The 25,329-nt window shown below is 56.5% G+C and overlaps 1 protein-coding gene across 1 annotated transcript; it reads right to left on the reverse strand.

Annotated features, from left to right (window-relative positions):
- Positions 1 to 367: 367 nt before the first annotated feature.
- Positions 368 to 22,827, reverse strand: ADORA1 (adenosine A1 receptor). The gene is made up of 3 exons (XM_035561494.1): positions 22,729 to 22,827; positions 21,835 to 22,220; positions 368 to 1,303 (listed from the first exon to the last, which is right to left on the reverse strand). Exons 2-3 carry the CDS (start codon positions 22,173 to 22,175, stop codon positions 670 to 672), a joined length of 975 nt encoding a protein of 324 aa, XP_035417387.1. The 5' UTR covers positions 22,176 to 22,220; positions 22,729 to 22,827; the 3' UTR covers positions 368 to 669.
- Positions 22,828 to 25,329: the final 2,502 nt, after the last annotated feature.

A 25,329-nucleotide genomic window follows, 5' to 3' on the forward strand; every position in this document is an offset into this window, starting at 1 on the left:
CCTTGCTGAGTGTGCTCTGGGGCCACGCTAAAGGTTTCTTCTCCCCTCTGCGGCAGCCTTGGAGTTGGAGGCTGACCCTTTGCTCCGTGGGGATGGTGCAGTCATCGCCCTGTGGGTGCTGGCATTGCAACGGGAGACGTCTTCTCCTACCCCCCTGGCTATAGAGGGGAAGGGCTGGGCATGGAAGCTCTCAGCACAGCTGTGGAAATCACACTGCTCTGAGCTCCCCCAGCTCTCAGCAGCTTCGCTCCCACCAGGGCATCCCCCTGCCACAGTGCTCAGGCAGCCCACGGGCCCACGGATATGGTGACCACCAGCTGCTCCAAGGAGCCAGAGGTTCCCATCGATGTCAGAGGACCCCCTGGGTGATTTTTATAATTTTACTTTATTTGCGTTAAGATAAACCGCGCCTTTGTCTGTACAATTTCTCCTTAAATACTTGGCAACCCTTAAAAATAAAAATCAAACCAAAAAAAAAAAACAAAAACAAATAAAAAGGGAGGAACAGTGCAGGCTACAATATCAAAACAGTACAATGCTTGTGAATAAATAACCCCTGGGCAGCTCGGGGACTCGGCTGTTCAGATTGCACGGGGCTGGCAACCGCAGCCCTGCTGGGTCCTCATCACCCCTTCCCCCGATGGCAGGACCAGCAGCTCCCCCCAGCTCCTAGTTGACTGTCTCAGCTATGGTGTTGCTGTCATTTTTGGTGGTTTTGCAGCAGAAGTACTGGTTCCAGATCTGCAGGAAGGCTGTCCGGAACTTCTTGATCCTGAAAGCGTAAACGATGGGGTTCATGGCCGAGTTGCCGTGGGTGAGGAAGATGGCGATGTAGGTGAGGATGTGCGGCGTCTCGCAGGATGGGCAGAACAAGGTGATGCAGTTGAGGACGTGCAGAGGGAGCCAGCTGAGAGCAAAGAGGAAGAGGACCAGTGCTAAGGACTTGGCGATCTTCAGCTCCTTCCCGTAATACTTCTGGGGGTCGTTGGAGCTGGAGGAGACCTTCTTGTTGAGCTGCTTGCGGATGAGGTTGAAGACTTCCAGGTAGATGAGCAGCATCAGCAGCAGGGGAGGCAGGACCCAGACAAAGAAGTTGAAGTACACCATGTACTCCATGCTGATGACCGTCTCGAACTGGCACTTGATGACAAACTCCGAGTGGCTGGCGTTCAGCTCGTGAGTCCTCCTCATCTTGTTCAGGTTGTTCCAGCCAAACATTGGGGTGAGTCCCACCAGGAAGGAGACTATCCAACAGCAAGCAATGGCCACTGCTGCCCTCCGGGGTGTCACCACGCTCTTGTACCTGTGGAGGAGACAACAACCACAGGGAAGAATTAAACACAAGCGGGAGGTTTGGTCTGGGGGTTAACACTCTCCGTGGAGCCCCGCACTGCCTCCCAACACCTTCCCCAGCCCCAGGGATGGGCAGAAACCTCCGGGGTGGTGCTGGAGCTCCTGGCATTGCTGAGAAGCCAGGAAGTGCATTAGCAACCTGGCATATGCCCGAGCGTTCACTCGATAGGAAGCCACCCCCATATCTAAGGGGGGGGGGAGTCCCCTCACTCTGGCAGCCCACCTCACACCCGAGCACAAACACCCACAGCAGCGGGTGGCCTTTCCCTCCTGTTGTATGCTTTCTCCCTGCCAGGCCGATTCCCTCTGTGCCAGGGGAGGAAATCGCCAGCAAAAGCTCCCCAGAGACCTGCTGGGTGGAGGAAGCATCCAGCGGTGCTAATGGTCCCCTGGGGATGCTCCTGGGCACAGCCTGTTTCATTTCCTAATGTGTTGGCCCCATCGACAAACCCCTCTTTCCTAATGGGCTGGTGCCAAGGGGTGGAGGCAGGAGGCGAGCAGAGCCCCAGCTGGGCTCTGTGCCCTCCCCACTGCTGTGGGCATCGCACTGGGGCTGGTCCCAGCTCTCCAGAGCTTTCCAAGCGGGAAGCAGAGCCTGCTAGATTGATTTCCCCCCTGGCCCTCAGATGAAAGCTTCTCATCAGAGGCCAGGTGGATTCGCAGGCCAAGTGTTACTTTCCACCGGAGGGGATTGAACCAGGAATGGTTTTTTTTTCTGGCTGTTTGTTGGGTTTTGCAGTGATGCTGGTGTTAACCTGGCCATGGGGATTGCTTGGAGGTGGCTGGGGAACCTGGAGCCCTGTCCTGGTGCTCAGAGCTCCCTGCTGCTTGTCTTTAACCTTTAGCTGAGGTGGAAAAATAGAGCATTTGGGAGCTTTTTAATAAATCTACCAAGGACCCAAACCCACTCATTCTGCCTCAAAGGTCTCTTCTCAAGACCCATCTCATGGGCGGGGTGTCAGGGTGGGAGCAGGATGGAGAGGGGACATCAGTCCCCAGGAGCACGGAGGGTCCGGAGCCGCCTGCCCCCAGCGGTTTTCCCAAATGACCCCTCTGGTCTGCGAAACAATTCCCAGCATCTCAGAGGCAGGCAGGTCCCATGGGAAGGAGGTGGCAAGGCAGGCTGCTGTTTCCTCTGAGAGCCGGAGGGTGATTTATTCCTTGTGGGGAGGAGAGAGGGCAGGAGACCCTGAGAAAGCCAACGGGGCAGGGAGAGCTGGGGCACCGGGGGCCCAAGGGGTGGTGGGAGAATGCCAGCACTGTGGGATGAGAGAGGGGAAAGAGGGGACCCATGGGAGCAGCGGGTGGCAGGAAGATGGGGAGGTCCCCATAGGAAGGTGTGCTGGTCTCACATCACCCACATTTGGGGGTTTCGAGAGGCTTCCACTAATTTTGCTGAGGTCCTGGGTGTTCCCCCGGAGCTGGGTGAAGACAAGGCTGCAGGGTGGCAGTGATGCCCCTGTTGTCCCCAGGCACCCTCCTGGAGCTTGGAGACAGTACCCAGGCATGGAGCTGCTCCTGGAACACCGACCCCCATCTTCCCGTGCCCACACATTTGGGCCTGGGGGGCAGAGGGAACAGAGTGAGCACTGAGACCCCAGTTTTAGCCATGAGCTGGATCAGGGGATGCAGGATTCGTGCTTGCAGCTGGAGCAGAGGGGATGGGGAATGGCTGCAGGGGGCCAGTACGGACGGTCCCGGCCCCCCACAGCTCCAGCACGTGGTGTGCTGTTGCAGATGGCTATCAGGACAGCTGCAGAGGTCGCGCAGACCTCAGGTCCCAGGGTGCGTGCAAGCCCGCGTAGTGCAGAGGGTGTAGCACACGCTCAGCAGAGCAGCTGCCCCACAAGCTGCCAGTTGCTTGTCCACCTCCCCATGTCAGTGCACGTCCCTCCGTCCTCCCTGCACCTCCATCTATCCTCCCTGCACCTCCATCTGTCCTCGCTGCACCTCCATCCGTCTTCACTGTGCATCCATCCCTCCTTAACGCACATCCATTTGTCCTCAAGGCACCTCCACCCGTCCTTCTTGCTGCACCTCCATCCGTCCTCGCTGTGCCTGCAGTCCTCCTCAGCGCACACCCATCCTGCTCCCTGCTGCATACCCAGCTCTGTGCCGTGCTGCACACCCAGCCCTCCTCGCTGCACGTCCCTGGCCCCACACACATGATGGTCCAAATGTCTGGACCTCGCCTGCCTACTCCTCGCCCTGCTTACGCGTGGCACTGCAGAAGCAGCCACCGAGAGCAAAACCCCTCTGGTGCATCCCCCTGCACATGTGCCAATGTCATCACTGTCACCGGGGCTGAACCCCAAATCAGCAAACCCATAGAAATCAGCAACATTTGGAGCTGGGGCTTTTGTTGCCTTCGCTCCTTCAAGCAACAAGCCGAGGGCAGTGATGTCCACCAAGCAGAGCACCCTGCAGAGAAATGAGCTGGGGGCTCAGGGTGCCCATGCCGCCCGTCAGCCTGCACAGGAATGATAAAATCTATAAAATGACTCCAAGTTCCTCCTCCATACACCCCATAGGGTCTGGCCATGGGGATCCCATGGGGCTCAGCCACTCTGAAGGCTGCAAACCCTACTGAAAAGAAGGGAAATGCAAGATTCTGCCCATTGCTTGACCCTGCTGCACAGAGTGATTTGTGGGGGCACAAATAGCAGAGGGGCCACGATCAAGCTCTGCTGCTCCCATCTTTCTGCTTTGATCATGCCATCAAGAAAATGCCTTTCTCATTTACCTCATTTTGTATTAATGTGATAGAGACGGAATTCGGGATGGGTCTGGGAGGCAGAAGTACTAGTAAATGCTGATAATGGCTTACAATTAATAAATTATTATCATTGTCATTGGAACAGTTGCTACCATCATTATAATTTTATTGCTACTATTACTTTTATTAACAGCTGTGCCTAAAACATCCAAGATAATGGTCACTACCATCATCATACAATTTTGGTTTATTTCCTTCATCTGTGGGGTTTTGAGCCTGGCCATAATTGCCAGTTTTCCGCCTGCCCTCCCTCACTGGCGGCCTCTGTGCCATCCCTTCCCCACGGTGATGGGCATCACCCCAAGCACTCCTGGACACACTGCCAAGGCCAGGAGAAAGGAATGTGGAGAGACCACAGTGGTTGTCTGTCCTTACTGATATCCCAGTGAACTGATCCCAGTTCAGGAGCTTTGGTTTGGTCCAGAACAAGGATGTCTGTGAGGGTTTGGAAAATAATACAAAGAGCCAAAATATCAATTATTGATAAGGTGCTGTCTGCATCCCCAGAGGAAGCACAAGTGACAGGTGGAGGCAGAAAAATTAGTCTGACTGGTCTGAAAATTGGTCTGATTGAGCTGGAGCAGACTCCCCCGGGAAGAGCCACTGCCCCGTGCTGGGGTGCTGCAGGAGGTGCTGCAGGCAAGCTCTCGAGCTGTCTGGCAGTGGGTGGCCCCATGGCCCTCTAACAGCTTTCAGGACACATCCAAAAAATGCATGAGGAGTGGTGAATTTGTTGCTCTCCTATCAATTTGACTTCTGTCCTGGGGACTGTCCCTCAGGATAGAGAGGAGGGCCTGTCTCCCAGACCTCTAACACACAGGTCAATCCAAATCTAGCACTGAGGAAACATCTCCTCTTGGCTTGATTGAAAAAGCTTCAAAGATTCCAGGTCTGGTTTGAATAATCTGTTTTCTTAGTATTTCTCTGAATACCTTTTACACCAGAAAATACTTGCAGTTGCCCAGCCAGCCCTGAGATGCATCTTTGCTGGTCCTTGCTCTGCTAGGGTTTATTGCAGTGCAGTTCCTGAGGAATTAATTCACTAATGAAGGCAGGTCATTGCTAACGAAATGAAGCTGGAGCCAAAGTAGTAGGAGGAATGGAGACCAAGCTGACATGAAGATCATCTGTATTATGATTGCAGCACAGAAAAGCAGCCAGAGCATGTCCTGATCTAATTGAAAATCTCTAGATAAAACCTCCTCGTATCTTTGCTTCAGATCTCTCAGTGTCCTGGAGGCTGCTGGATGGGAAGACATTGGGTGTTCGAAGCGGCTCAGAAATGTGATGCTCAGAAATACAAGCTGAGAAATGCAAAGCAGCGTACAGCAAGGGGCAATCTCAGCTCATGGCTGGATACGGAGGTGCAAGGTGGGAAGTGTTGCTGAAGGGACATTGTGTGCCAGAGGGACCATGGTGACAGCTCCTTTGTCAATTATAAACCTGGACATGAGAAGTCATTCCTTCTTTTGCCTCTTTTCTTGACTATTTTCCTTCTTCTCTTTAGGGAAGCCCTCTTTTGGGCTTCATTTATTTTAAAAACCTTAAATTCAAGATCTTGAAGCTTATCGAGTATTTGAAAGTATACCAAAACGTCTAAAAAAAGTCAGCTGGCATTGGCAAAAACATCTCTTAGCACCCCTTGCATCGCTTGAGTGCATCTTCCATCTGTTCACATCCCCCTTTGTGCGATGGCTGGGAGCTTTGTGGCTCTTCAGGATCAGCACCAGCTGCTCAGTTCTTCCTGCTCCCAACAGCAGCTATCCAATGACCACAGCAAGCCAACTCGAGAGCCCATGTTGTTTGCGAACATGGCTGGAGCTGCTGGATGAGGTGTAACAGGCTCTCCCTCCCACCACAAATGTATTTCACACCCTCCTGCGTCATCCCTGCAATGCTGGGGATGGAGGTGACAGGTGGCACTGACACAACCGGAGAGGTAAAGTGAGAAAACATCTCGCAGGCAGACAGGTACCAACACCATTTCAGCCCATTGCTCTCGTGGTCTGTCACTTCTAGTTCTCCACCTTGGAAGAAACAGGGGTTTGTGACGTCTGGTGGCCGTGTGGATGGTGGCCTTGGGAGGGATGGATGTCAGCCAACATCAGCCGAAGCTGGTAGCTAGATGGAGCTCTCCATGACAATTTGTTCCTACAAGCACTCCAAAAGGGGGAGACTGGCCCTATCACCATTTCCTTGGAGTTACTTGGGAGATTGTCCCGACCCCAAACTCCCAGACCCGTTGCTTGTTTGATGCTACCTGGCATCTAAAGATCTACAACCTCCAAAGCCCATGGAGAGTCTCTCAGGGGAGCCCAAAGAGTGTGTCCTGCAGACAGGACATTGGTGCTAGGCGGTGATGGAGCCCCTGTCCTGCACCAAAATGGCCCAGCAGCCCCCATAAGCTTGGGATTTACGATGTCCTACTACAGAGCTGCTTTGTAGTGCTCCTAAGGGACCAGGAGGACCCAAGGCGCCCTGTGCACCGTCCCCCCCCAGCATGGCTGGTTGGCTGCTCCATCAGAAATTCAATCTGGGGGAGAAACCTGAGAAGTGCCAGCAAGCCCCTGGAACAAGAGGGAACAGCAGGACATGGTGGGAGAGGACAGGCCAGGTGGCTGCGGCAAGGCAGCTTCCAGCGAGCTGGCCTCAGGCTCCTTGTGTGACCCTGGAGAAGTGATTGAAAGGAGCCGAGGAGGAAAATCCCAGCCTGGCACCGAGCCCGCGTTTGTTTGCTGAGGGTGAGTGTGAGTGCAGCTGGAGGGGGCGGCCGGGCAAGCACCAGGCCGCGCTCGCTGCCGGTGGCGTTTTGCTGGGCCTGCGGCCAGGTCCCATGCAGACGGGGCTACATCCCCAAAATCTCTACCTGGAACCCCTTTGGCACCCCTCAAGAAGCCACAGCCCAGGCCAGGGCTGCCCAGCTCCCACCACCGCCAGCTGCCCCAGTCTGCAGCACGCACTGGGACAGCCCAGTGGGAGAAGGGGCAGCAAAGGCCTGGAGCTCGGCACCGCCGTGTGCTGAAGGAAGAGGCACAAAGCAGGGGCCTGTGAGGTGCTGGGTCCCTCCCCACTGCTGCAGGACCCCTTGTGGGGTCACCATGGCCACTGTGGCTGGAGCATGGCCTGGGACCAAGCCTTGAGACCCCGAAGGACTTTGTCTCCATACAGTGTCCTTCCCACCTGGCACCAGCTCCACAAGCAGCTGGCACCTTTCTAGCCCTACAGCTCAGCCCACACACGGAGTTACAGCAGCTCAGCACCCCGGGCTCAGCACCACCAACCTTCTTGTTTGAGGACCTCTGCTCCCAAAATGCTTTGGTTTCCTCTGCTGCAGCAGGAGGAGATGGCTCCACACCGCAAGGCTTCTTAATGCAAACCTGGCCCAAAGCCACCATAAGCGAGGCAGAAAGCATGTGCACGGAGATTTATAAAGCTGTAAGTGAGATGTGTGCCTCTCAATGAGGTTCCTCCTGGACCAGTCCATGCCTGGGGCTTGGTTTTGCCATGATAAAATGGCAGCTCTTGCTGTAGGAATTACTCTGCAGCAAGTGTCTGCAAAGTGCAGGCCGCTACGACCAGGCAAAGCAGCTAGTAAGCCCGCCAAATGTTTCTAACCACTTTTAATAGCCAGTAATTATTTAATGGATAAAGGCGAGGGTGATTATGAGGTTTATGAGAACAAATCCATCCTGCCAAAATTGACTGGTCCCTGCACACCCAGACGTGATATCCCCAGGGCTTTGGTGAGTGCTTCACTCGGTGGTGGGCGAAGCTGCAGCTGGCCACAGCTCCGGCAAGTGAAGAGGAGGTGACAGAAGAAGGAGGTTTTGTGTTCTGAGCTTTGTACGAGCAGGTTGTGTGTGGGAAGCTGCACCTTGCAGCCCTCCTGGACCCAGACAAGGCCTGGGGAGATGCCTCTGCCTTGGTCTGGGTTCAGCCAGCCTCAACACCTCTCCTGGGCCCTTGGAGGCAGACCTGGGATGCCTGAGGGCTGCAGGGGAATGCAGGCACTTCCAAAAGCAGCCTTAGGTGCAGAAAAAAACCCACAAGAAGCAGATGAAATAAGGTGGAAAATGGCTTTTATGGGCTACAATGCCTGGAAATTGGAAATGATGTTTCTACAAGGCATCCAGGATGTGCCAGGGGTTTGTCACCTCGGTTTTGTGGTGCAGAACCTGAGGGTACACCAGGGATTTCCATCCAGCTGATGGCTCCAAGTGAGGAAAGAGGTGTCCCCCCAGCTCCAGCAGTCCAAGTCCTGGACCCAGAGGCTGGACACAGCCCACCGCCTCTACCGCTCTCCTGAAGCCATCAGCCCTGGTGTAGCCAAGCCCCTGAGCACATATCCCAGCTTGAGCTTGGCATCTCCAGTGGGAATGCATCACCCCCAGCCTCCTGAGGCTGATAAGGGCTCACGTTCTGGTACCCGTATCCATGCTCCACAGCAGCCACCAGGTTTCTGAGGCTAAACCTACCACTTTTCAGGTTCCACCTCAAGAAATGAGTTCAGCCGTCACCTGCCAAGCCAAAAGGCCTTGTATGATCATATCTCCAGTCCCTGGCATGTTAGGAGCAGCCACAACATCACACTGCCCCGGATGAGTTCATTGCCAAGCAATCACAGACCCCTGCCACCAGTCCCGGCAGAGAAGGAGCTGGCTGGCTTTCCTCAGCCTGCTTTGCTTGGGATGTCTGCGCCAGCGAACTCCCTGGGCTCTGGCAATGAATCACAGCCTGTTCTGGGGAACAAACCACAGGCTTCCAGTAACTGCAGAGGTTCTTGCAGATCCCTTGCCAGTTGTGCTCAGCTCAGAGAAAGGATGTGAGCAACCTCTATGGTGGCTCCACCATGGACAGATGGTTCCTGCTGGGACCAGGAGCTGCAGGGGGAAGTGGGACCCTGGGAGGGCTGGAGGTCACAGGGGAGGAGGATGGAAAGCGTGGTGACCTTGCACACATCATTCTCCTTCAGGCTCTGTCTCGGGCATGAGAGATGTTGCAGTTATCCAAAGAAGGCAAAGGAGTGTGTTGTCCACTGCCACGCAGCGAGAAAGGCAATTTTTCTCAGATCCTTCAACAGCATCTTTCACCCAAGCAGCAAATATAAATCCTTCCTGCACATAAAGTTAATTTTGCTTTCAAACTGGGCTTGGTTTATAGCCTGTGGTTGGATCTTGATAAATTCAAGTACTCTCTCACTGCATAAGCAACAATTCTTGGTAAGGAGAGCTCAGCTGCTGCTCAGCCCCCTCATCCTAAATATGTGCAGGCTGGGGCCAAGCAAGGAGCTGGGGATGCCCAGGGCGTACAATGCCTCACGGAAATGGTGGCTTAAACTGTGCCCCAGAGGGCGACCGTGACACCACCCAGTGCCCCCAAGGGTGCTGAGTGCCCATGCTTTGGTGGCCATGCTCTGGAAGTGTCACCTCACTGCTTTGTGACCATCCTGGGCGTGCACACGCTGTCGCCGGTGATGGGGTACAAGGAGCACTGAGCCACAGATTTGCTGCCTGCTTCCTTCTGGGAAAGAGGCAGGATTTGGCCTCCTGCAGCCAAGCCCTGGGACTCCCTCCCAGCTCCGCCATGTGTGGTCACAGCCCTCAGGGGTGTTCCTGGATTGCCGGCTTCTCCCTCCAGGACCTGGAGGTAGTTAGGAGGGAAATGATTTAACGCCACTGGCAACAGCTTCAAAATCATGAAACGAGCTGCAGGATCTCAGAACTGGGGGAAAAAATGTAATGTTCTTGGCTTTTGGCTCCTGGTTTCAGGCAGCAGCATTTTTTGAGCATTTCTCTGTAATGCAAAGCATGAGAAGCACTACTTTAAAAAAAAAAAAAAAAAAAAGGAAAGAAGCAGAAGTTGAGAATCTTCTATTATATCAAGACTCTGGGAATTAGGGCACAGAGGAACAGCCCAGTCCCTGAGAGATAGGGGTGAACTTATGAGGGATGATTACATCGGCTGATGGACAGTGTGATGAGCACGATGGACTGGCTTTCAACATGTCCTACATGCAGCAAAGTCACCAGGTGTTTTTAGTGTCTGAAGAGGTTTGTCATCAAAAAGTGATATTTGATGTGCAAATGTCTCCTTAGAAGGGGGAACGGGTCTGGCTCTGAGATACATCATGCATGCAGAACAGCCCACCTCCAGCAGAAGACAATTTCTGCAGAGCAAGGTGGTTTCGGGACGAGTCACCCAAAGCCCATGTGCACCCCTCTCAGGGTGCTGGTGTCTCTCACCCGAGGATGGGAGCCTCAGGTCCTCAGTCCTCGCTCTGGGCCATCACAAATGTACCCAGCCACTACAAGGGCTTCTATGCATCAGTCCTGCCTCTGCTGCAGCAATTAGCTGGACACTCATTACCCAGCCTGGGCTAGGAGCTGTGTGGTTGGAGAAGTCAGAGCATCCTTATAACACAAGGAAAAGGGGATAAAAGGCAGCTCTGGCTCTTTTCAGTGTAAATCCAGGATAAAGGCAGTGAATTTTTGTATTGCACTTGAATTTTTATATGCATTACATATATTTCTTCTTTATCCAAAAGAGTCCCTTTGAAATGAGGACTCTGAAAGTCAGCCCCCAAAAACGACGAAGGGAGGGGAAAGAGGGAAGGGAGAAGAAAGAAGGCAGCTCCAAAACATGCTCAAAATGCCAAATCTGTCAAATGTGGGCTCCGTGAGAAGCTGAAACAAGATGGCAAATATAAAATGCCTGGTGTGATCAGGCTCTGAGAGCCTCTGTGGCTCTTACCCCAGCCCACAAAGTGCTATGGCTTGCTAGGAGGAAGGCACCAGCTGAGGAAGAGCTTGGTACCACCTGCATGGCACCAGGGCAGGTGCCACCGTCCTTCCCTGCGTGTCACCGTCACCCTCTGTGAATGCTCCAAGTCAAAGGACAAGTTGGTATCCAACTGGGTGAGTCTGGAAAGAACCAAGAGCCGTTAAAAGGAAGGAGCAGGACAGAGATCCCAATTGGGGAGGAGATAAGAGGGGTCTTGAGACCTGCTGTTGGGCAGGATTTTGCGCTCTTCTCCCTGGGTGGAGGGGAGGCAGGAAACCTGCGATAGCATCTCCCATGGAGAGGCATTCACCCAGCCACGAGGCACAGCTGAGGTGGGTCTTTATCTCTCAGCTGCAGAAGGACACTTCAGAAAAGGAGATATCCTAAATTACAGCTGGAACAAGAGATTAGTATCGGCTGTCTTTTAATTTCTTGTTTTCGCACTTCTGCTTGCTAACCCAACTCCTGATTTTTGCAGTCAACAACCAAACTCTTTGGTTTCTTAGGCTACAACTTGTTATTGCTGTCCGGGATCCTTACAGCACAATTTGTCGCTGCAAAGGGAACATTTCCCTTCGTGCACTTCGCCTAGGTCAACGATTAATACAACCAAGGCTGAAAAATTGGCTGGAAGTTTGCAAAGCAGGGGAGGTTGTTTTCTCCACCCAATGTCTAAATGAGAATTAGGATAGCCGATGAGATCTACTGCTTCTAAGCCTCAGAGGACACAGTAACCCCAAACAACCAGTTCAGCGTCTTCTGTACAGTGCAGATTTCCCCTGCTTAAAAGCTCCATTTCAAATACCAAAAGCAGTCAGATTAATTAATCCTTTTTTTTTTCTTGCTGATGAGTTGGCTATATGTGCTTTCAATTAATGAAAACTGTCTCCAAGATGCCATTTTGCGCTATAGCTAACTTCTAACTTCAGTCCAAATGCAACTTGCCACAAATCATGGGTATAACCTGTGTATTTCACCCCTCCGCAACATCAGGGAAACAGGAGAAGGAAGGAAAGGACTACATATGTGTTAAGCCATAAGGTTATTTACGTAGAGATGAATCTGTCCCATGCAGATCTATATATCTTGACCAGCCAAATGAAATACCAAATTGAAAGTGAAGGCTCCAGTTAACACCACAATCAAATGTTCCCTCACCGCAGAGAATTGATTTTTCACCAAGAAAACAAACAAAAAGTTCAAGTGCAAAGCAAATCTGAACTCTATTATTTAAATCCTGTTTCCTTCAGATTTAAACAATGATTTATTCCCTTGGAAGAAAACCGATTGACCTTGCTGCCTGGAAGGAAACAGCTCGGTATTTCCATCAGGAGGGCAGAGAGAAAGAACTGAGACCCGAGACCAGGAACTGCAGCAAAATGCATCAGCTGGACATAAATTACACTCTGTGCATCTTCCTAATTACCCTGGCAATTAAATCCAGGCAAGGAGCAGTGGGCAGATGCAGCCTGGGTCTGCCCAGGCAGCCTGGCTGGTGCAGGGCACGGACTTAAAGAACTCATGGGCCAGGCAGCATCCAGCTCTCCCCGTGCACAAGGACCGCCGTGAAGCCTGCGAGGGACCCAGCGTCCCCTCTTCTTGGTGCTCAAGGATCAGTGCACCGTCTGTGCAAGAGGCTTCCCAGGCTGCTGGCGACAGAGGCGCTTTGCTGGGGCTGGACCAGCAGCGATTAGGGCAGGGGATGGCCCTACGAGGATGGAGCATCCACACTGCCGAGGCTGCGAGCATCGTGGGAACAGGTGCTGGTCACCGTTAAAGTAAACCCACACAGGTGTCCGCCTGGCTCTGCACAGCCTTTGCCTCGTCCATCTGGACACAGGCTGTGCCATCAGCTCTCTCACAGTCCTGACCGCTCGGTGTCACAGGCACACAGAGCCACTTGCACTGAAATAAACCTGTCATTTCTGCATGCTACAGGGTTTAAGTCACCGAGTGTTGTTACCAATGCAGAAAAGAAAGAGAAATAATTCAGTCTGTAAGCCTGTGCTAATTATGGCTGTGTCTGAGGCAGCATTCCTCAGCATCAGCCTCTCGGTGCTTTCGGAGAGTCTGTAGCATCACTCCCTCTGCGAACAGATGGGGAAACTGAGTCGCAGAGGGGGGCTCTGACATGCCAAGTGAAGCAAGATGAACCGAGCTGAATGAGAAAGCATCCCTGGTGCCAGGAGCTGGCACTTCCCTCATTCAAAGGAGGCCAAGAGAAATCTTCCTGGTCTCTGGATGCAGGATGGGGAATGGCCCAGGGAAGGTGAGTAGGCAGCCCTGCCCCAGTGTCCTCAGCCTTCTGTGGCCTGGCCCTCCTTTGACGGAAAGGTCTTATTGTCACCGGGGTTGCGGACCAGGGGATGTCACCTCCCTGCCCCTGTGTCCCTGCATTCCTGTTCAGGCATCACTGGTACCCAGGGCTCTGCACACACGGGCACTGCGGTCGGTCTCAGGGATAGCACAGCCGGAGGCTGGAGAGGAAGACAAGGGAACAGTGCTTGGGGCCTAACCCCCTTCCTTTTTGTGAACAGGTTCTCATTAGAACAAAAACCCAACCAGACCAACCAGCACTGCTCCAGGCTCAGTGCCGGGGTCAGAGCCCGTGCAGGAACCAGGCAGGGATGGGATGGGGGAGGATGGAAAAGACAGCGAGAGACGGGACAAGGACACAAGCAGGAGCTGCTGGGTCCCACCAGGCTCTGTGCAGTGAAAGGAAACCCAGACACCACAAAACTTCCCAGCATCTGATCTTGCTCTGCCCTGCCCGGTGTCCCCAAATCCAGTCCTTCCTCCGCAGTTTGTCCCCCATCACCAATATGGCCCTGCTTCTGTTTTTTGGAAGGAGGAGCCCACCGCTGTCGGGTTGTTTTACGCTCCTGCTGATGGTGACACTCTCTTGGTGACTGTCATCACCAATGACATCTCCTCAGCCCCAGACCTTCCCGTTTGGCTGCCCCCAGGTTGGGAAGTGCTTGGGCAGGCTGCAGCAGGGCTGGGCACTGGTGCAGCAGGAGATGCTCAGCTCATTGCTATTCTGCAGGGCTCCCTGCTGGCTCTGGGGCTTTTTTGTGCCCATCTTACAGAGCATCAATTGCTCTTTCTTCAGTATGGGCGTCCTGTGCGAGAGCCACACGCCTGCCCCGGCAGCTGGGTGTCTGTGCTGCCAACAGAGCCACGCTGGCTCTTTTGACAGGTTAAGCTCATCCTAACACCACGAAGGGCAAGGGAAGCAATGCTCTGGTGCACCCTGGGGTGTACGAGGAGCTGAGGGTGGCCCAGCTGATGGTGACCCCACAGCACACGGCCGATCGGAGCACGGCAGATACCACACACAGGTGCCAGGGGCTGGGCGATGACCCAGACCAGCCCGTGGCTCTGGGGCCAGTGGCTGGGGAGGAGGCTGGTGCCAGCCTGGTGGCAGAGCGGTGCCCGAGCCCACCTGCACGCCTGGCGCCCACCCCGTGAATCATGGGGCTCTGCTCTACCCCCTGCACGGAGCCAAGGTGGGACTATTTCTATAAAACCAGGTGCCGATGGCATCTCCCACCACTGCAGTCGAATTCTTCCCTCTCAGAGGTGGGAGAAGACCCAGGACCCCATCAGAAGACTCCGGCATGTCTGGAGCTGGCTCCAGCGCCAGCTGGCCGCACTGACTGCGCACACCAGGGTGAGCTGGTCCCTGACTCACTCCTGACACACTGCCTGCAGGGCCGGGCTGGGCTGGCGGGCACCCGGCCGGCTGAATCAGCAGCTTGGGCTTTGGCAGAGTCTCCTTCTGTAGAGTTTCACTTGTCTTATTTGCCCCAGCTCTGTGGGGTCCTTGGAAAGCACTGGACACCAAGCCCCAGTGTGCGTCATCATCGCCTCCACCAACCCAGCACTCTTGGAAACATCCGAGTCGCTCCAGGAAAGGGAAAGCCATCTCCAAAGCGTGTGGTGGGGCTGTTGGAAGTGTGACAGAGACCATCTGGACGTTCCCAGTGTTTTTGGGGCTCTGCTGCTCTACCACAGGTCTGACGGACCCATCATACTACAGACCTCTCTCACCTCCAGGGTTGGACCTCCCCGTACTCACAGCAGACATCCCTGCCCACCCCACCGAGCCCACGTGCTCCACACCTTTGGCTCAGTGGGCAGTCTGTATAGCCATGGGATGAAGAAACTCAAGCGTACTGACTCCCTGCTGGCTAGCATCCCCACCCACCCGCTTCACAGAGCAACTCCTCTGGGGTTGTTGGTACCCAACGTGCCGAATCAGTGCTGTGGTGACGGCAGAGCCGTGCTGGATCTCCACATCTCCACCTGGTCTGGTGGCTGTGCTCCCTGCAGGATGAACTCATGAGTGGGAGCCACCTTACTGAGGACATTGTCCCCATGGATATGTCTCAGCCCCTTTTGACTCTCTTGGCGTGGAGATGCTCCTACATTTAGGAATGAACCGTGGCTTTTGGCACTCAGCTCCAGGCTTTTCAGACCAGAGACCTGCAGCCCAAAGGACCGTGGATAACCCTTGTTTCACCACGTTACCCCAGCACTGATCACCATGGCATGGGCTGGGGCCATGGAGGAACCTGGTTGCTGGGTGCCCTGGGGACAGCTGAGACACAAGACCAGCTGGTGCAGGGCATGAGCAGAAAGGCCAGGTCACCCTGACATATCTCAGCTTCCACATCCATCCAACCCTGCTGTGCCCTGGCCTCTGTCCCTGCCTGCTGGGGTCACCCTGAGCAAGCCATGGCACTGCTCCGTGCCTCAGTTTCCCTGCCTGTAAGTGTACTGTTGCCCTTGCTGGGAACATGCCTTCAAATTTACTGGTGATGCATTGTCAAGGGTCTATGTTCTAACCTCAGACTTACTGGAAATCAGAAAGAAAATAGTGAAAATCTTCCCAGAGTGTGATTTTGGTGTGTAGGTGGTGAACACCAGCAGGGAGCTGCTTGTTGTTCATCTCCCTGCAGAACGATGCTGCAGAGGGAAGCTCTGCCCAGGAGACAGATGTCGGCTCCAGCTGTCGGGGTCAGGGCAAAACAATCCCCTGGGCAGCTTACCCAGCACGGGGCCTGCACCTGGCCCTGTTCAGAGGCTGGGATGAGATGGGGTGCTGCTGTCCCGTGTGCCCATCCAGGGTCTCCAACAGCCACACACTTCCCCTTGCCCTTTTAGTCCAAAAAGTTTGGGAATAACCCCTAATATCAGCAAACCCAGAGCATCCCTGTTCTTCCCCCCTCCCCTCTGCACTGCTGAGTATGGAGCATCCCATGGTTGGACCCTTGCCATGTTCCGAGGAGGGGACATCCAAAAAGCCAAGCTTTTTTTCCCCAAAATCTGAGGATCTGGGAACACTGCTTGCAGCCCAGGTTGCTCCCCTCTGGCCAGCACCGCAGCGTCTGTGGCTTTTTCGAGTGACCTGATTTTGGGGCTGTCAGCAGGCGTCTCGTGGTGCCACTGCAGCAGCTGCGCGTGCTCCCAGCGAGCCTGATCCAGACATCCCCTCGCCGAGGGAAGATCTGCGACTTAGCATGCGCTTGGCTGAAAGTTACTCTGCAGATCACAGAGTCATGCTGCACACTGGCTCACCCGGCTATTCGCAGGATCTAAGGCTGATATAACCCGATGGGAAATCCCTGCCCATTTCAGCTGTACAAGGGTCAGGCTCCGGGTCCAGGACCCGCACGGCCCATCCGTGCCTTCGGGTGTAAGCAGAGCTCTTGGTGTGAAACGTCTGCTCTGATTCAGCGCCCACATGCTGAGCTGCTCGGGGGAGGGGGCTGGGAAATACAGCTCGGGAACAGCCCCAGGTCTCCAGCAGCCTCTCCCAGGCTGTTTTCTGCCTTTTCTCCTCCACCCTTGGTTCTGATCTACCTGCTCCCTGCTCATGAAGCTCGCTGCAGGTCTCCCTTGTCTGCTAAAAATAAGCTTGGCAGAAGGCAGCAAGGGCAGAAACAAAATTGCTCTAAGAAAGAGGTGGCTGCAAAGATCTGCCAGTCCCCCAAACCTCCCTGGTTTAGGAAAATGGGAGTGTTTTCCTTAGAAATGCAGCCTGCTTTTGTAAAGATGGATGGTGCCTTTTCGTTGACTAACAGCGTGAAAGAAACCTCGATGAACTCCTGGGCACGAGAACCCCCCTGCAGCTCTCCAAGCTCCCGCTCCCACTCTGAGTCACCTGGATGCTTTTGAAACCTTTCCTCCAAATTTAAAAATAAGCCTCAGATGAGCCACGGTTTGGTTTATTCACTTGCTTGGCTGGGCAGGATCACTCACCGTTGCCCTCACATATCGTCTGCTGCTTTGTCCAGGCTGGTTGGAGCCATCTCCAGTCACCCTTGCCTCCCCGGGGACACGTGGGACACATCACCTCGGTAGCAGATTGCCCTCAGATGACGCATACATTCCTTTTTCTTAATTTCAACCCATTGCTCTGGACTGATAACCTTACAACAGTCTGAAATATTGCTTCTGAGGTTTGAAAACTCCCCTTTTCCATGGGCATCATCTCCAGGGGAGCAGGTCCCGCAGGGACTGGGGCCACTGCACACCCCAGCCTGGTACGAAACCTCTCCGTCTGCACCCTGGGCACGTCTGCTGCCTCCCGGAGCCCAAATATCTGGGGAGATTTCCCAGCATTAAGAGTTGGGAGCACTGCAAATATTTCCTGCGTTCCTTAGGTGCTGTGGTGCTCCCATTTCCTGGGAATTTGGGCCAAAGCAAGGTTCAATGCCTCCCTCGCCCCCTTTCCCACAGCAGCGGGGTGCCCCCAGCCATCCTGCCAGGACCCCCCATGAACTCCCCATGGGGGGAAGAAGGGAAAGCGGCTCGGCCACGCTCCCTGCTCCGCGCCCCAGCTGGCCAAGGGTGACGGCGCCTTCCCCAGCTTCCCTGTGACCCAGCCCCAGCTGGCCCCGCGCCTGTGGCTCTTGGCAGGCCCGGGGAGAAGGGGAAAGAGCGCTGCAATCCTGACATGAGCCAGCGCTCAGGCAGGAGCCTGGAAAACGTAGGGTCAAGGAGGGGGAAGCTTTGCACCGCCAGCTCCATCCAAAGGCTCGCAGGTTACCTGCAAGTCCTCGTCGCTTGCAGGAGCTGTGGTCCAGGCCCAGATGCTCCTGCTGTCCCTGAGCTGTTTTATCTCCTAGGGCTCAGGGTATTTCTGAAACAGTGCAGGGTGCCAGCACTGTCCCCAGAGCCACCCACAGACCCTGCTCCACCCTGGGCTCTCCCCGTGCTGTGTCCCAGCTTCCCATCTCTGCTCTTGTCTCTCATTTCCGAGCAATTTCCAGCCTGGTTTGATCTAATTTTCACAGCTCTGCAGCCTTGCACATGTGCTCAAAACACACAGAAATGCACATGCAGTTTGCTCTGGCGGGATGCTCCTCGGGGTGCCCCAACACCTGGGTGTTGGGGTCTGGGCAAGAAGGGTGGTGGCCCCCCATGTGCAAGGGCTCTCTGTACGAGCAGATTTTCCCTGGTTTTCTTTTCCTGGCATGCGTTTCAAACCATTTGAGGAAAGAGCTGGTGGTCCAAGAGAAGCAGGAAGAGTAAGCCCCTGGATGGAACCAGGCTGTGTCCCTGCCTCCAGCTTCCCTGGTCGAGGGGGCTGTGGTTCAGCACAGGCTGTGGTCCCGAGAACTCCAGCTCCTCCTGCCCCAGCCCTCTCCAAAAAACCCCATGCAGAATCTCAGGGCAGAGCAGAGAACCCTGAATCAGCCTCACAGCAGAGATGGGCGCCAAAGGAGCTCCATCCCCCTGCAGACATCCCTCCGGCACCGTCCCCTCCTGCATCCTGCCTCTGGCCACCGCTGCGGGGATGCCTGGGGCCGGTTCCTGTCAGACGCCCCTGGCCGGCTGTTTCCCCTCCCTTTGAACTCGTTTCATCTTCCCTGAGTGTGGCTGCGAGGGGAAAACATGGTCTGGCCCGGGGACCCTGCTGTGCCCGGCGAGGAGAGGCAGCACGCCAGGGGTGCTGCTTCACCGCCGGGAGGGGAGGAAGGATGCGAGAGGGGAGATGTGAGCTTTTCCGCCAGCATGAAGGCAGCGAGTCTATTTTAGGTGGTTTCCAGCTGTTTGGAAAGGCGCCTGTTGGGGCTGGGAGCTTGGGACCCTCTGCTCAACCTGAGCAATGCTTCTGCATCCCCGCGTAGTCGAGGAAAGGCACATTGGGGGATGCAGCCTACTCTGGACCCCAGCAGGCAGGAGGGGTGCTACCCAGGGGCTTGGGGCAGAGGCAGAGGGCTCGGTGGGATAACCCCAGTCCCAACCACACTGGGGACACAGGGCACTTAGAGGGCACAGGCTGCTGGGAGGGCATAAGGTTTGCCTCCAAGAGCAGGAGCCAGGAGCATCTCCCTCCCCAAAATCTGCCTCTGCTTTGCACGGATGGCCCAAACTCCTCAGTGTTCCTGTGTCAATGGGAAGCGGGGCCACGGGAACAAGGAGGACTCCTGAAATGGAGCAGAAGCTCTGTGGGTGCTCAGGCATCACCCGCTGCCCCGTTACAAACGTCTCGGGGCACGATTTGCTCAAGACACAGCCACACCAACATCAGACACCCACCGCCAGGGCACCAAAGCTCCCTGGCCCCGCAGGACTTGCTGTCTGCAGTGAGTGTGTGGGGAGCGGACAGGTCCACGTTTGCTGGATGAAAGCACAACCCTTGTGGCTCCGGGGCCAGGTGCGTGTGGGTAGCCAGGAGCTGGAACCGGGCTGCGCTGCGCCGTGTTCCCCCTCCCTGCCAAGCTGCGCCTCCAGCCCCAGCTACCTAATTAAATAGAAAGCCCGGGAAGCCCAGCGGTGACTTTGCTTCTCCTTCAGACAACTCTCTGCAGCCAACAGCCCTGTTGTCTGCTCGCCCCAGGTGGCCAGTACGTGACGGGGACTTGGGAACCCTTGTGCTTCGCTTCAGGGCTCCCAAAATGCAAGCAGTATCTCCAGGGGATCCTGGAACGGTGACAGCACAAGGATGGGGAACAAGGATGGAGCAGGGCCACATGGAGCCTCTCTGCCTGCTGCTCCCCATCGCTGCCAGCCACCTCTGCAAAACGCACGTGGGCACGGGGCAGACGCACCTCCTGCACTATGTCCCCTTGTCCTGCTTCCCCCATCGGTCCCCTCTGTGGATACCTGGCCATGGAGCCCGAAATGTGAAGGTGGTGGGCTGAGAGGGAGCTCTGCTAGACAGCAGCTCTCAGTGCCATCAAAATGTTTCAGTACCTTTTTTTTTTTTTTTTTCATCATCTAGCAAGAAGTTGGGAGAAATTTGGGCATTTCAGATTTGGGAAATATTCTTTAGCGACGTTTTCTGTCCTATTTGTCATTTCTAATATTTCGCTGCTCTGTCTAGGGCACAAAATCACCTACACTAACTGCATTTGCCAACTGCCAGGAATTTGTGATAGGGACGAAAGGAAACATCCAGGGAAAAGTGAGCGGGAGAGCTGGCGCAGCTGAACGCTTCTTGGCGAGGCCATGAAGTTATTCAATATTAAAGAAGGGTGGGAACCGTAGCAAAATCTCACTGTGCTGAGTGGTAGAGCACGAAACAGGCTGACAAAATACAGGGTTAATATTGCATGAGAAAAGCCTGCCCAAACTATACACAGTACAGAGGACTTTAACTTAGTGTTGCTCTCAGGAAAGTGCCTTGAGTCAGAGCAGAAATCTCCCCAAAAAGGCCCATTGCATGCTCAGAGGGAGTGAAGGAGGAAAGAAACTGTATTTGGTAGGAAAAAGAGACAGACGAGCTCGGCAGCATTGCTATGTATAAACCCGCAGTCCTCCCACACCTGAACCTGTCCCCACCACGCAGGGGATGCAGAAGGACCAAAAAAACACCGAAAGCAGTGACAGGGTGCGAATCGCTTTGGTACGCCATCGGGCTGAAGGATGAGGATTTTTCAGGCTGGGAAAAATCACACTTGGGGAGGAAGTCGGGAGCCGCCTGCGAAACTGTGTGTGGCGGGGAGGAGGTAAGCAGGGGCCGTGTTTTTATCCTGTTCCACCCCTCTGCATTACGCTCCTTTCCTGAGCAGCCTCTCTCAGCCCCAGATAGATGAAAAAAAACAGCAAACCAACAGATCCTTGTGGATCCAGTGGACCTGAGCACTATGAGCGCTCCTGAGCAGCCAGTTGGTCCCGATGCAGTTGCCTCCTGCCCCAGAAAAGCAATTCCTGCCCTGGGAAGGGTTCTGCTCCCACTGGCAGCACCCAACACAAGGAGGTTTGGTCCCTTTTGGGGGGGTCTTTGTGTTTTCACGGGGCTGTGCTCCACCGAGTGGCCCCGACGTGGCTGTCACATCCCGCCCAGCCCCCAGACACCACTGGGCCCACCACGGCTCCCCAGCCGCGCACCGGAGGGCAGGGAGCTGGCCACAAAGCAGTTAAATATTCACTCCTGGAGCAACGGAGTTAAAACAAAGTGCGTCCCCCAGGTGTTTGCTGTGGGCTCGGCTTTCCGGGCAGATACAGGTGATGGGAAGGGGAAAGACACGTGGAGAGGAGTCATCTGTGGGGCAGCCCCACAGCCAGGGCTCACTGCTGAGAGGTGAGCCTGCCTGAAGTGACGTGCCGGGCTGTCACCACTGTCCCTGCAAGCCCCAGAGCCGTGTCCCACAGGTCCCTGAGGCTGTCAGTGCCAGGGTCCTGGTCCCCACCTTGCCAGGAGAAACCTGGCCTGAGGACAGAGCTATTGTCCCCCTGCTGCTCTCCTGGGCACCCCACAGGATGGGACGTGGGGATCCCACGACCACCCCCAGAATCCCCCAAGCAGAACAACCGAAGGCTGTGGGACCCCCCTGGCTCAGCCCACCCCGATCACTGCCGCAGCCAAACTGGCACTTCTGCTGCTTCTCAGAGAGCCTGGGGCATCCTCCCTGCTTCTGAACCTCGACAGGAGCCACCCTGGACCCGTTCCCAACGTGCTGTCCTACCTGACAGGGATCTTCACCCGCAGGTACCGATCCACGGCGATGGCCAGGAGCGCCAGGATGGAGCTCTCAGTGAGGATGAGGACGGGACAGGCCACCATGAGGCAGCTGTAAAACTCCGTCTGCGGTCCGATGTTGATGATGATGGCCAGGGGGATGACCAGAGCCCCCACGGCCACGTCAGCCACCGCCAGCGAGACGATGAAGCAGAAAGTGGCGTCCCGCAGCGCCTGGTTCATCTTCACAGCCCAGATGACCAGGATATTCCCTGGCACGGACACCAAGGCGATGAGGACTTCGATGGAGATGTAGGCAGCCTGGAAAGCCGAGACGGGGTGTGCCATGATGCTCCCGTCCCCTCCCAGCTCCTTCTGGGGTCCCTCGGTCACCTGCAAACGCAGAGGGAGGCGATCAGCGACTGGCATCCTCGGCGGCGCTGCGAGCCGGGACGGAGCCTGTGCGGCTGGGGGGGGGGGGGTTGGGGGGAGGTTGGGGGGGGAGGTGGGAAATGAAAGGGAAAAAAAAAAAAAAAACAGCAAACAAAAAAACCAAACAAACAAACCACAACCTCCGCTTGTGCCGGCCCCCGGGGCTCCGGCCCCCCCCTCCCCAACCCGGCCCCCGGGGCTCGTCCTTCCCCGGCCCTCCCCCCCCCCCCCCACCTCCCGCCCGCAGCCCGGGGCCGAGCCGGGCCGAGCGGCCAGGGGGGAGCAGCGGGGGCTCGGCCGCCCCCTCGGGGCCGCCCCGGGGCCGTTTGCCAGAAGCGTGCGGCCGAAGCGACCCCCCCCGGAGCCTCCGCTCGGCCCCGGCCCCGCCGCCTCCCGCTGCTCCCCGCAGCCGCCCCCCCCCCCCCCTCCCCCGGGAGCTCCGCAGCCAGCCCCGCGGGCGGCTCCTCACCGCGTCCGGCGGCCTGGGGGGCTTCTTTTGGGGCTTCTCCCCGACCCCGGAGAGAGCGCAGAGAGGTGCTCAGCCGCCGGGCAGGGCGGGGGCCATGCTGGGGGCGGCGGGAGGGATGCTCGGAGCCGCCCGCCCCGCTCCGCCTCGGCTCCGGTGCCCGGCCCCGCTCGGCTCCCGGCCGGGACCGAGCATCACAGGGGGGCTCCCGCGGAGCTTTAAGGAGGGACCGAGCCGGTCTGGGGACGCGGGGGCCGGGGGGGAGCGGCGGGGGGGGGGGGGGAACGGGCTGGGAAGCGGAGCCCGGCTCCAAGCCGCCTCGGTCCCGCTCGCAGCTTCCAGAGCCGGGGGAGGCGCCGGAGCCGGAGCCGGAGGCGGGGAGGAGAAGCCGGAGCCGGCCCGGAGAGAGCCGGGAGCCGCCGGGCACCGGGCACGGAGCGGCCGCTGCCCCCCGGGCTCGGCCCCAGGACGGGACCGGGAGCCGCAGGGGGTGCCCGAGATGCCCCCGGGCTCGCCCCAAAGCAGCGCTGGGGGGGCTCGGGGCTGAGCCCCAGAGCACCCTCGGAGGGGCACCTATGGGTGCTGGGGGCTGCGCACCCTCCCGACAGGGGGAAGGGCAGCGGGCAAGCAAGCTGGGCTGGTTTATCAGTGCTGCAGGGACTGGGACCGGCTGTGACCTCAGGTTCGGGGCAATGGGACTCTCACAAAACCTGTCCGAGGCTCTCCCCATCCTTTCTCCCTCCTCTGGTGGGATATGGGGCTGGATGTGTCCCCTTCTGCTCTGCTTTACCTTGGTGAGAGGTGTCCCAATGCCTGGAGCTGTCCCTCGGGGCCGACCTCCATCCGAGCCTGCAGACCCCAGGTGGGGATGGGGACGGCTGTGGGGACATCACAAACCCAGTGCTGGACCCCTCCGTCGGCTGGTGGCCCAGGGGCTTCTCCCTCACCACCAACAGCGGGGCAGCTGGCCCAGGTTTGGGGTCAAGCACTCAGGGGCCATCCGGGGACCATAGTGATGTGCCACCTTGGACACTTCAGCTGTGCCAGCGCCAGGGCAAGGAGAGCTTTTATGGATTTAAAAGATCTGTTTGCTCTGCAGGGAGAAAAATAAACCGGGGATGGTGAGTTCACATAAACACTGTGCTATTTATGGGAGGCTGCGTCTCGCTGCGCATCTCTCCTCGCACATCCTCTGCCGCCGGGAGGAAGCCGTTATCCCACTGCGGGGCTCAGCCTGCAGCCAGAGGCGACGTGAGGCAGACCCGCCTGGTGCACGGCCCCATCCAGCCCCAAAGGGTCCCCCTGCACGTGGCATCATGGAGCAGGGCAGCACCCAGGGGATCCCCTGGTTGTCACAGCCAGCCCTGGGCTCTGTGAGGTGCTGGGAGCAGCCGGGGCATCCCCGGGGAGCCCCGAGCCCCCAAGCCCACCGGTGTCCCAGGGTGAACGTCCTTGCAATCAGTTTCTGGCTGGGAGCAGAGCAGGAAAACCGGCAGGTTCATCACGGGAGTGAAATGCGGAAGCAAATGCGGGCAAGTCCCGGCCTAATTGTATGCAAATCCCCCAAACACTGCGATTAAAAACCACTCCTTTTCCTAAGTGCATTGGCAGTTTGCTCTCCCTCCCCGGATTTGCGCCCCAGCATACCTAATCTTAGCAGCGCCCCTAAAAAAGCCCGGATTGTGCCAAAAATGAGCCGCATGGCTGGGAGCGTGCCAAAGGGAGGTGGGTAAGAGCTCTCCTGCCAGCCCAAGGAAAATTTCTCAGGGCTTTGGCAAAGGCTGAAAATATTGAATGAGCAAATGTGGTCGCTGGCTGTTGCAGGTGGTTGTGCAGAGCCCGCTCGCGGCGGACGTGGCGTCAGCTGCTCGCCCTTTCCAGGTCGCCCTCCGGAAACCGGGCTGGGGCTTGTATTGGAGGCTCCTTAAAAAAAACATGGAATGTAATTTTGTGGTGAACATCAGGTTCCCAGCAGGTTGTTCAAGGTCTTCCAGGTTCTTGCTGGGGTTCGGAAGGAGAAACCCAAGCAGTGCGATGGGTCATGATAAGCCTGAGGAAGTGTTGGATGGGGCCACTATGGGCAAATGCCCACAGAGATAGCGAGGTGGGACAACGGAGGGCAAAGAGGTGACACAGGCACGGCACGGCTTGCGGGGACAGGTCCAAACCTGGGCTGCCATGGGAGGGGATGCACAGCGGGCTTGGCGTGCCGGAGCAGCACCCAGCCCCGCTGCACCCCCAGGGCTCGGCAGCAGCCAGGAATTGCTGCTCCCAGGAGGCGAGTCGGGGCGTGGGGAGCTCCTCTCCTCGCACCGCTTCTCTGCAGAACCCCTCCTGCCTCGCTTTCCCTGCAGGAGGAGCAGCACCAAGCTGCCATCGTGGGTGCTCAGTGCAGGAGATGTTGAGGTTTTCTCTGCCTCTTCAGTTCTGGGAGCCAGCCCAGAGGCCTTCTGGTCATGGAAAGGGGCCTCTTAATTAGGGAAGTTAATTAGGAACGTGGCCGGTGCCAGCAGCACAGGGCTATGTGCTCGGTGGGCTGACGTCTCCGTGCGATATTAATTAGGATGACCCTAAATGCCACAGGCCGGTGGGTCTGGAAAGGCT

This window comes from Cygnus atratus, chromosome 24 (assembly GCF_013377495.2).
Source record: "Cygnus atratus isolate AKBS03 ecotype Queensland, Australia chromosome 24, CAtr_DNAZoo_HiC_assembly, whole genome shotgun sequence".
Classification (NCBI taxonomy): Eukaryota; Metazoa; Chordata; class Aves; order Anseriformes; family Anatidae; genus Cygnus; species Cygnus atratus.

Coding starts and splice junctions, on each gene's coding strand:
- ADORA1 (XM_035561494.1), bottom strand. CDS start 22,175: ATGGCACACCCCGTCTCGGCTTTCCAGGCTGCCTACATCTCCATCGAA. Junction 1,304..21,834: donor CGGGTGAAGATCCCTGTCAG/GTAGGACAGCAC, acceptor TCTCCTCCACAG/GTACAAGAGCGTGGTGACAC.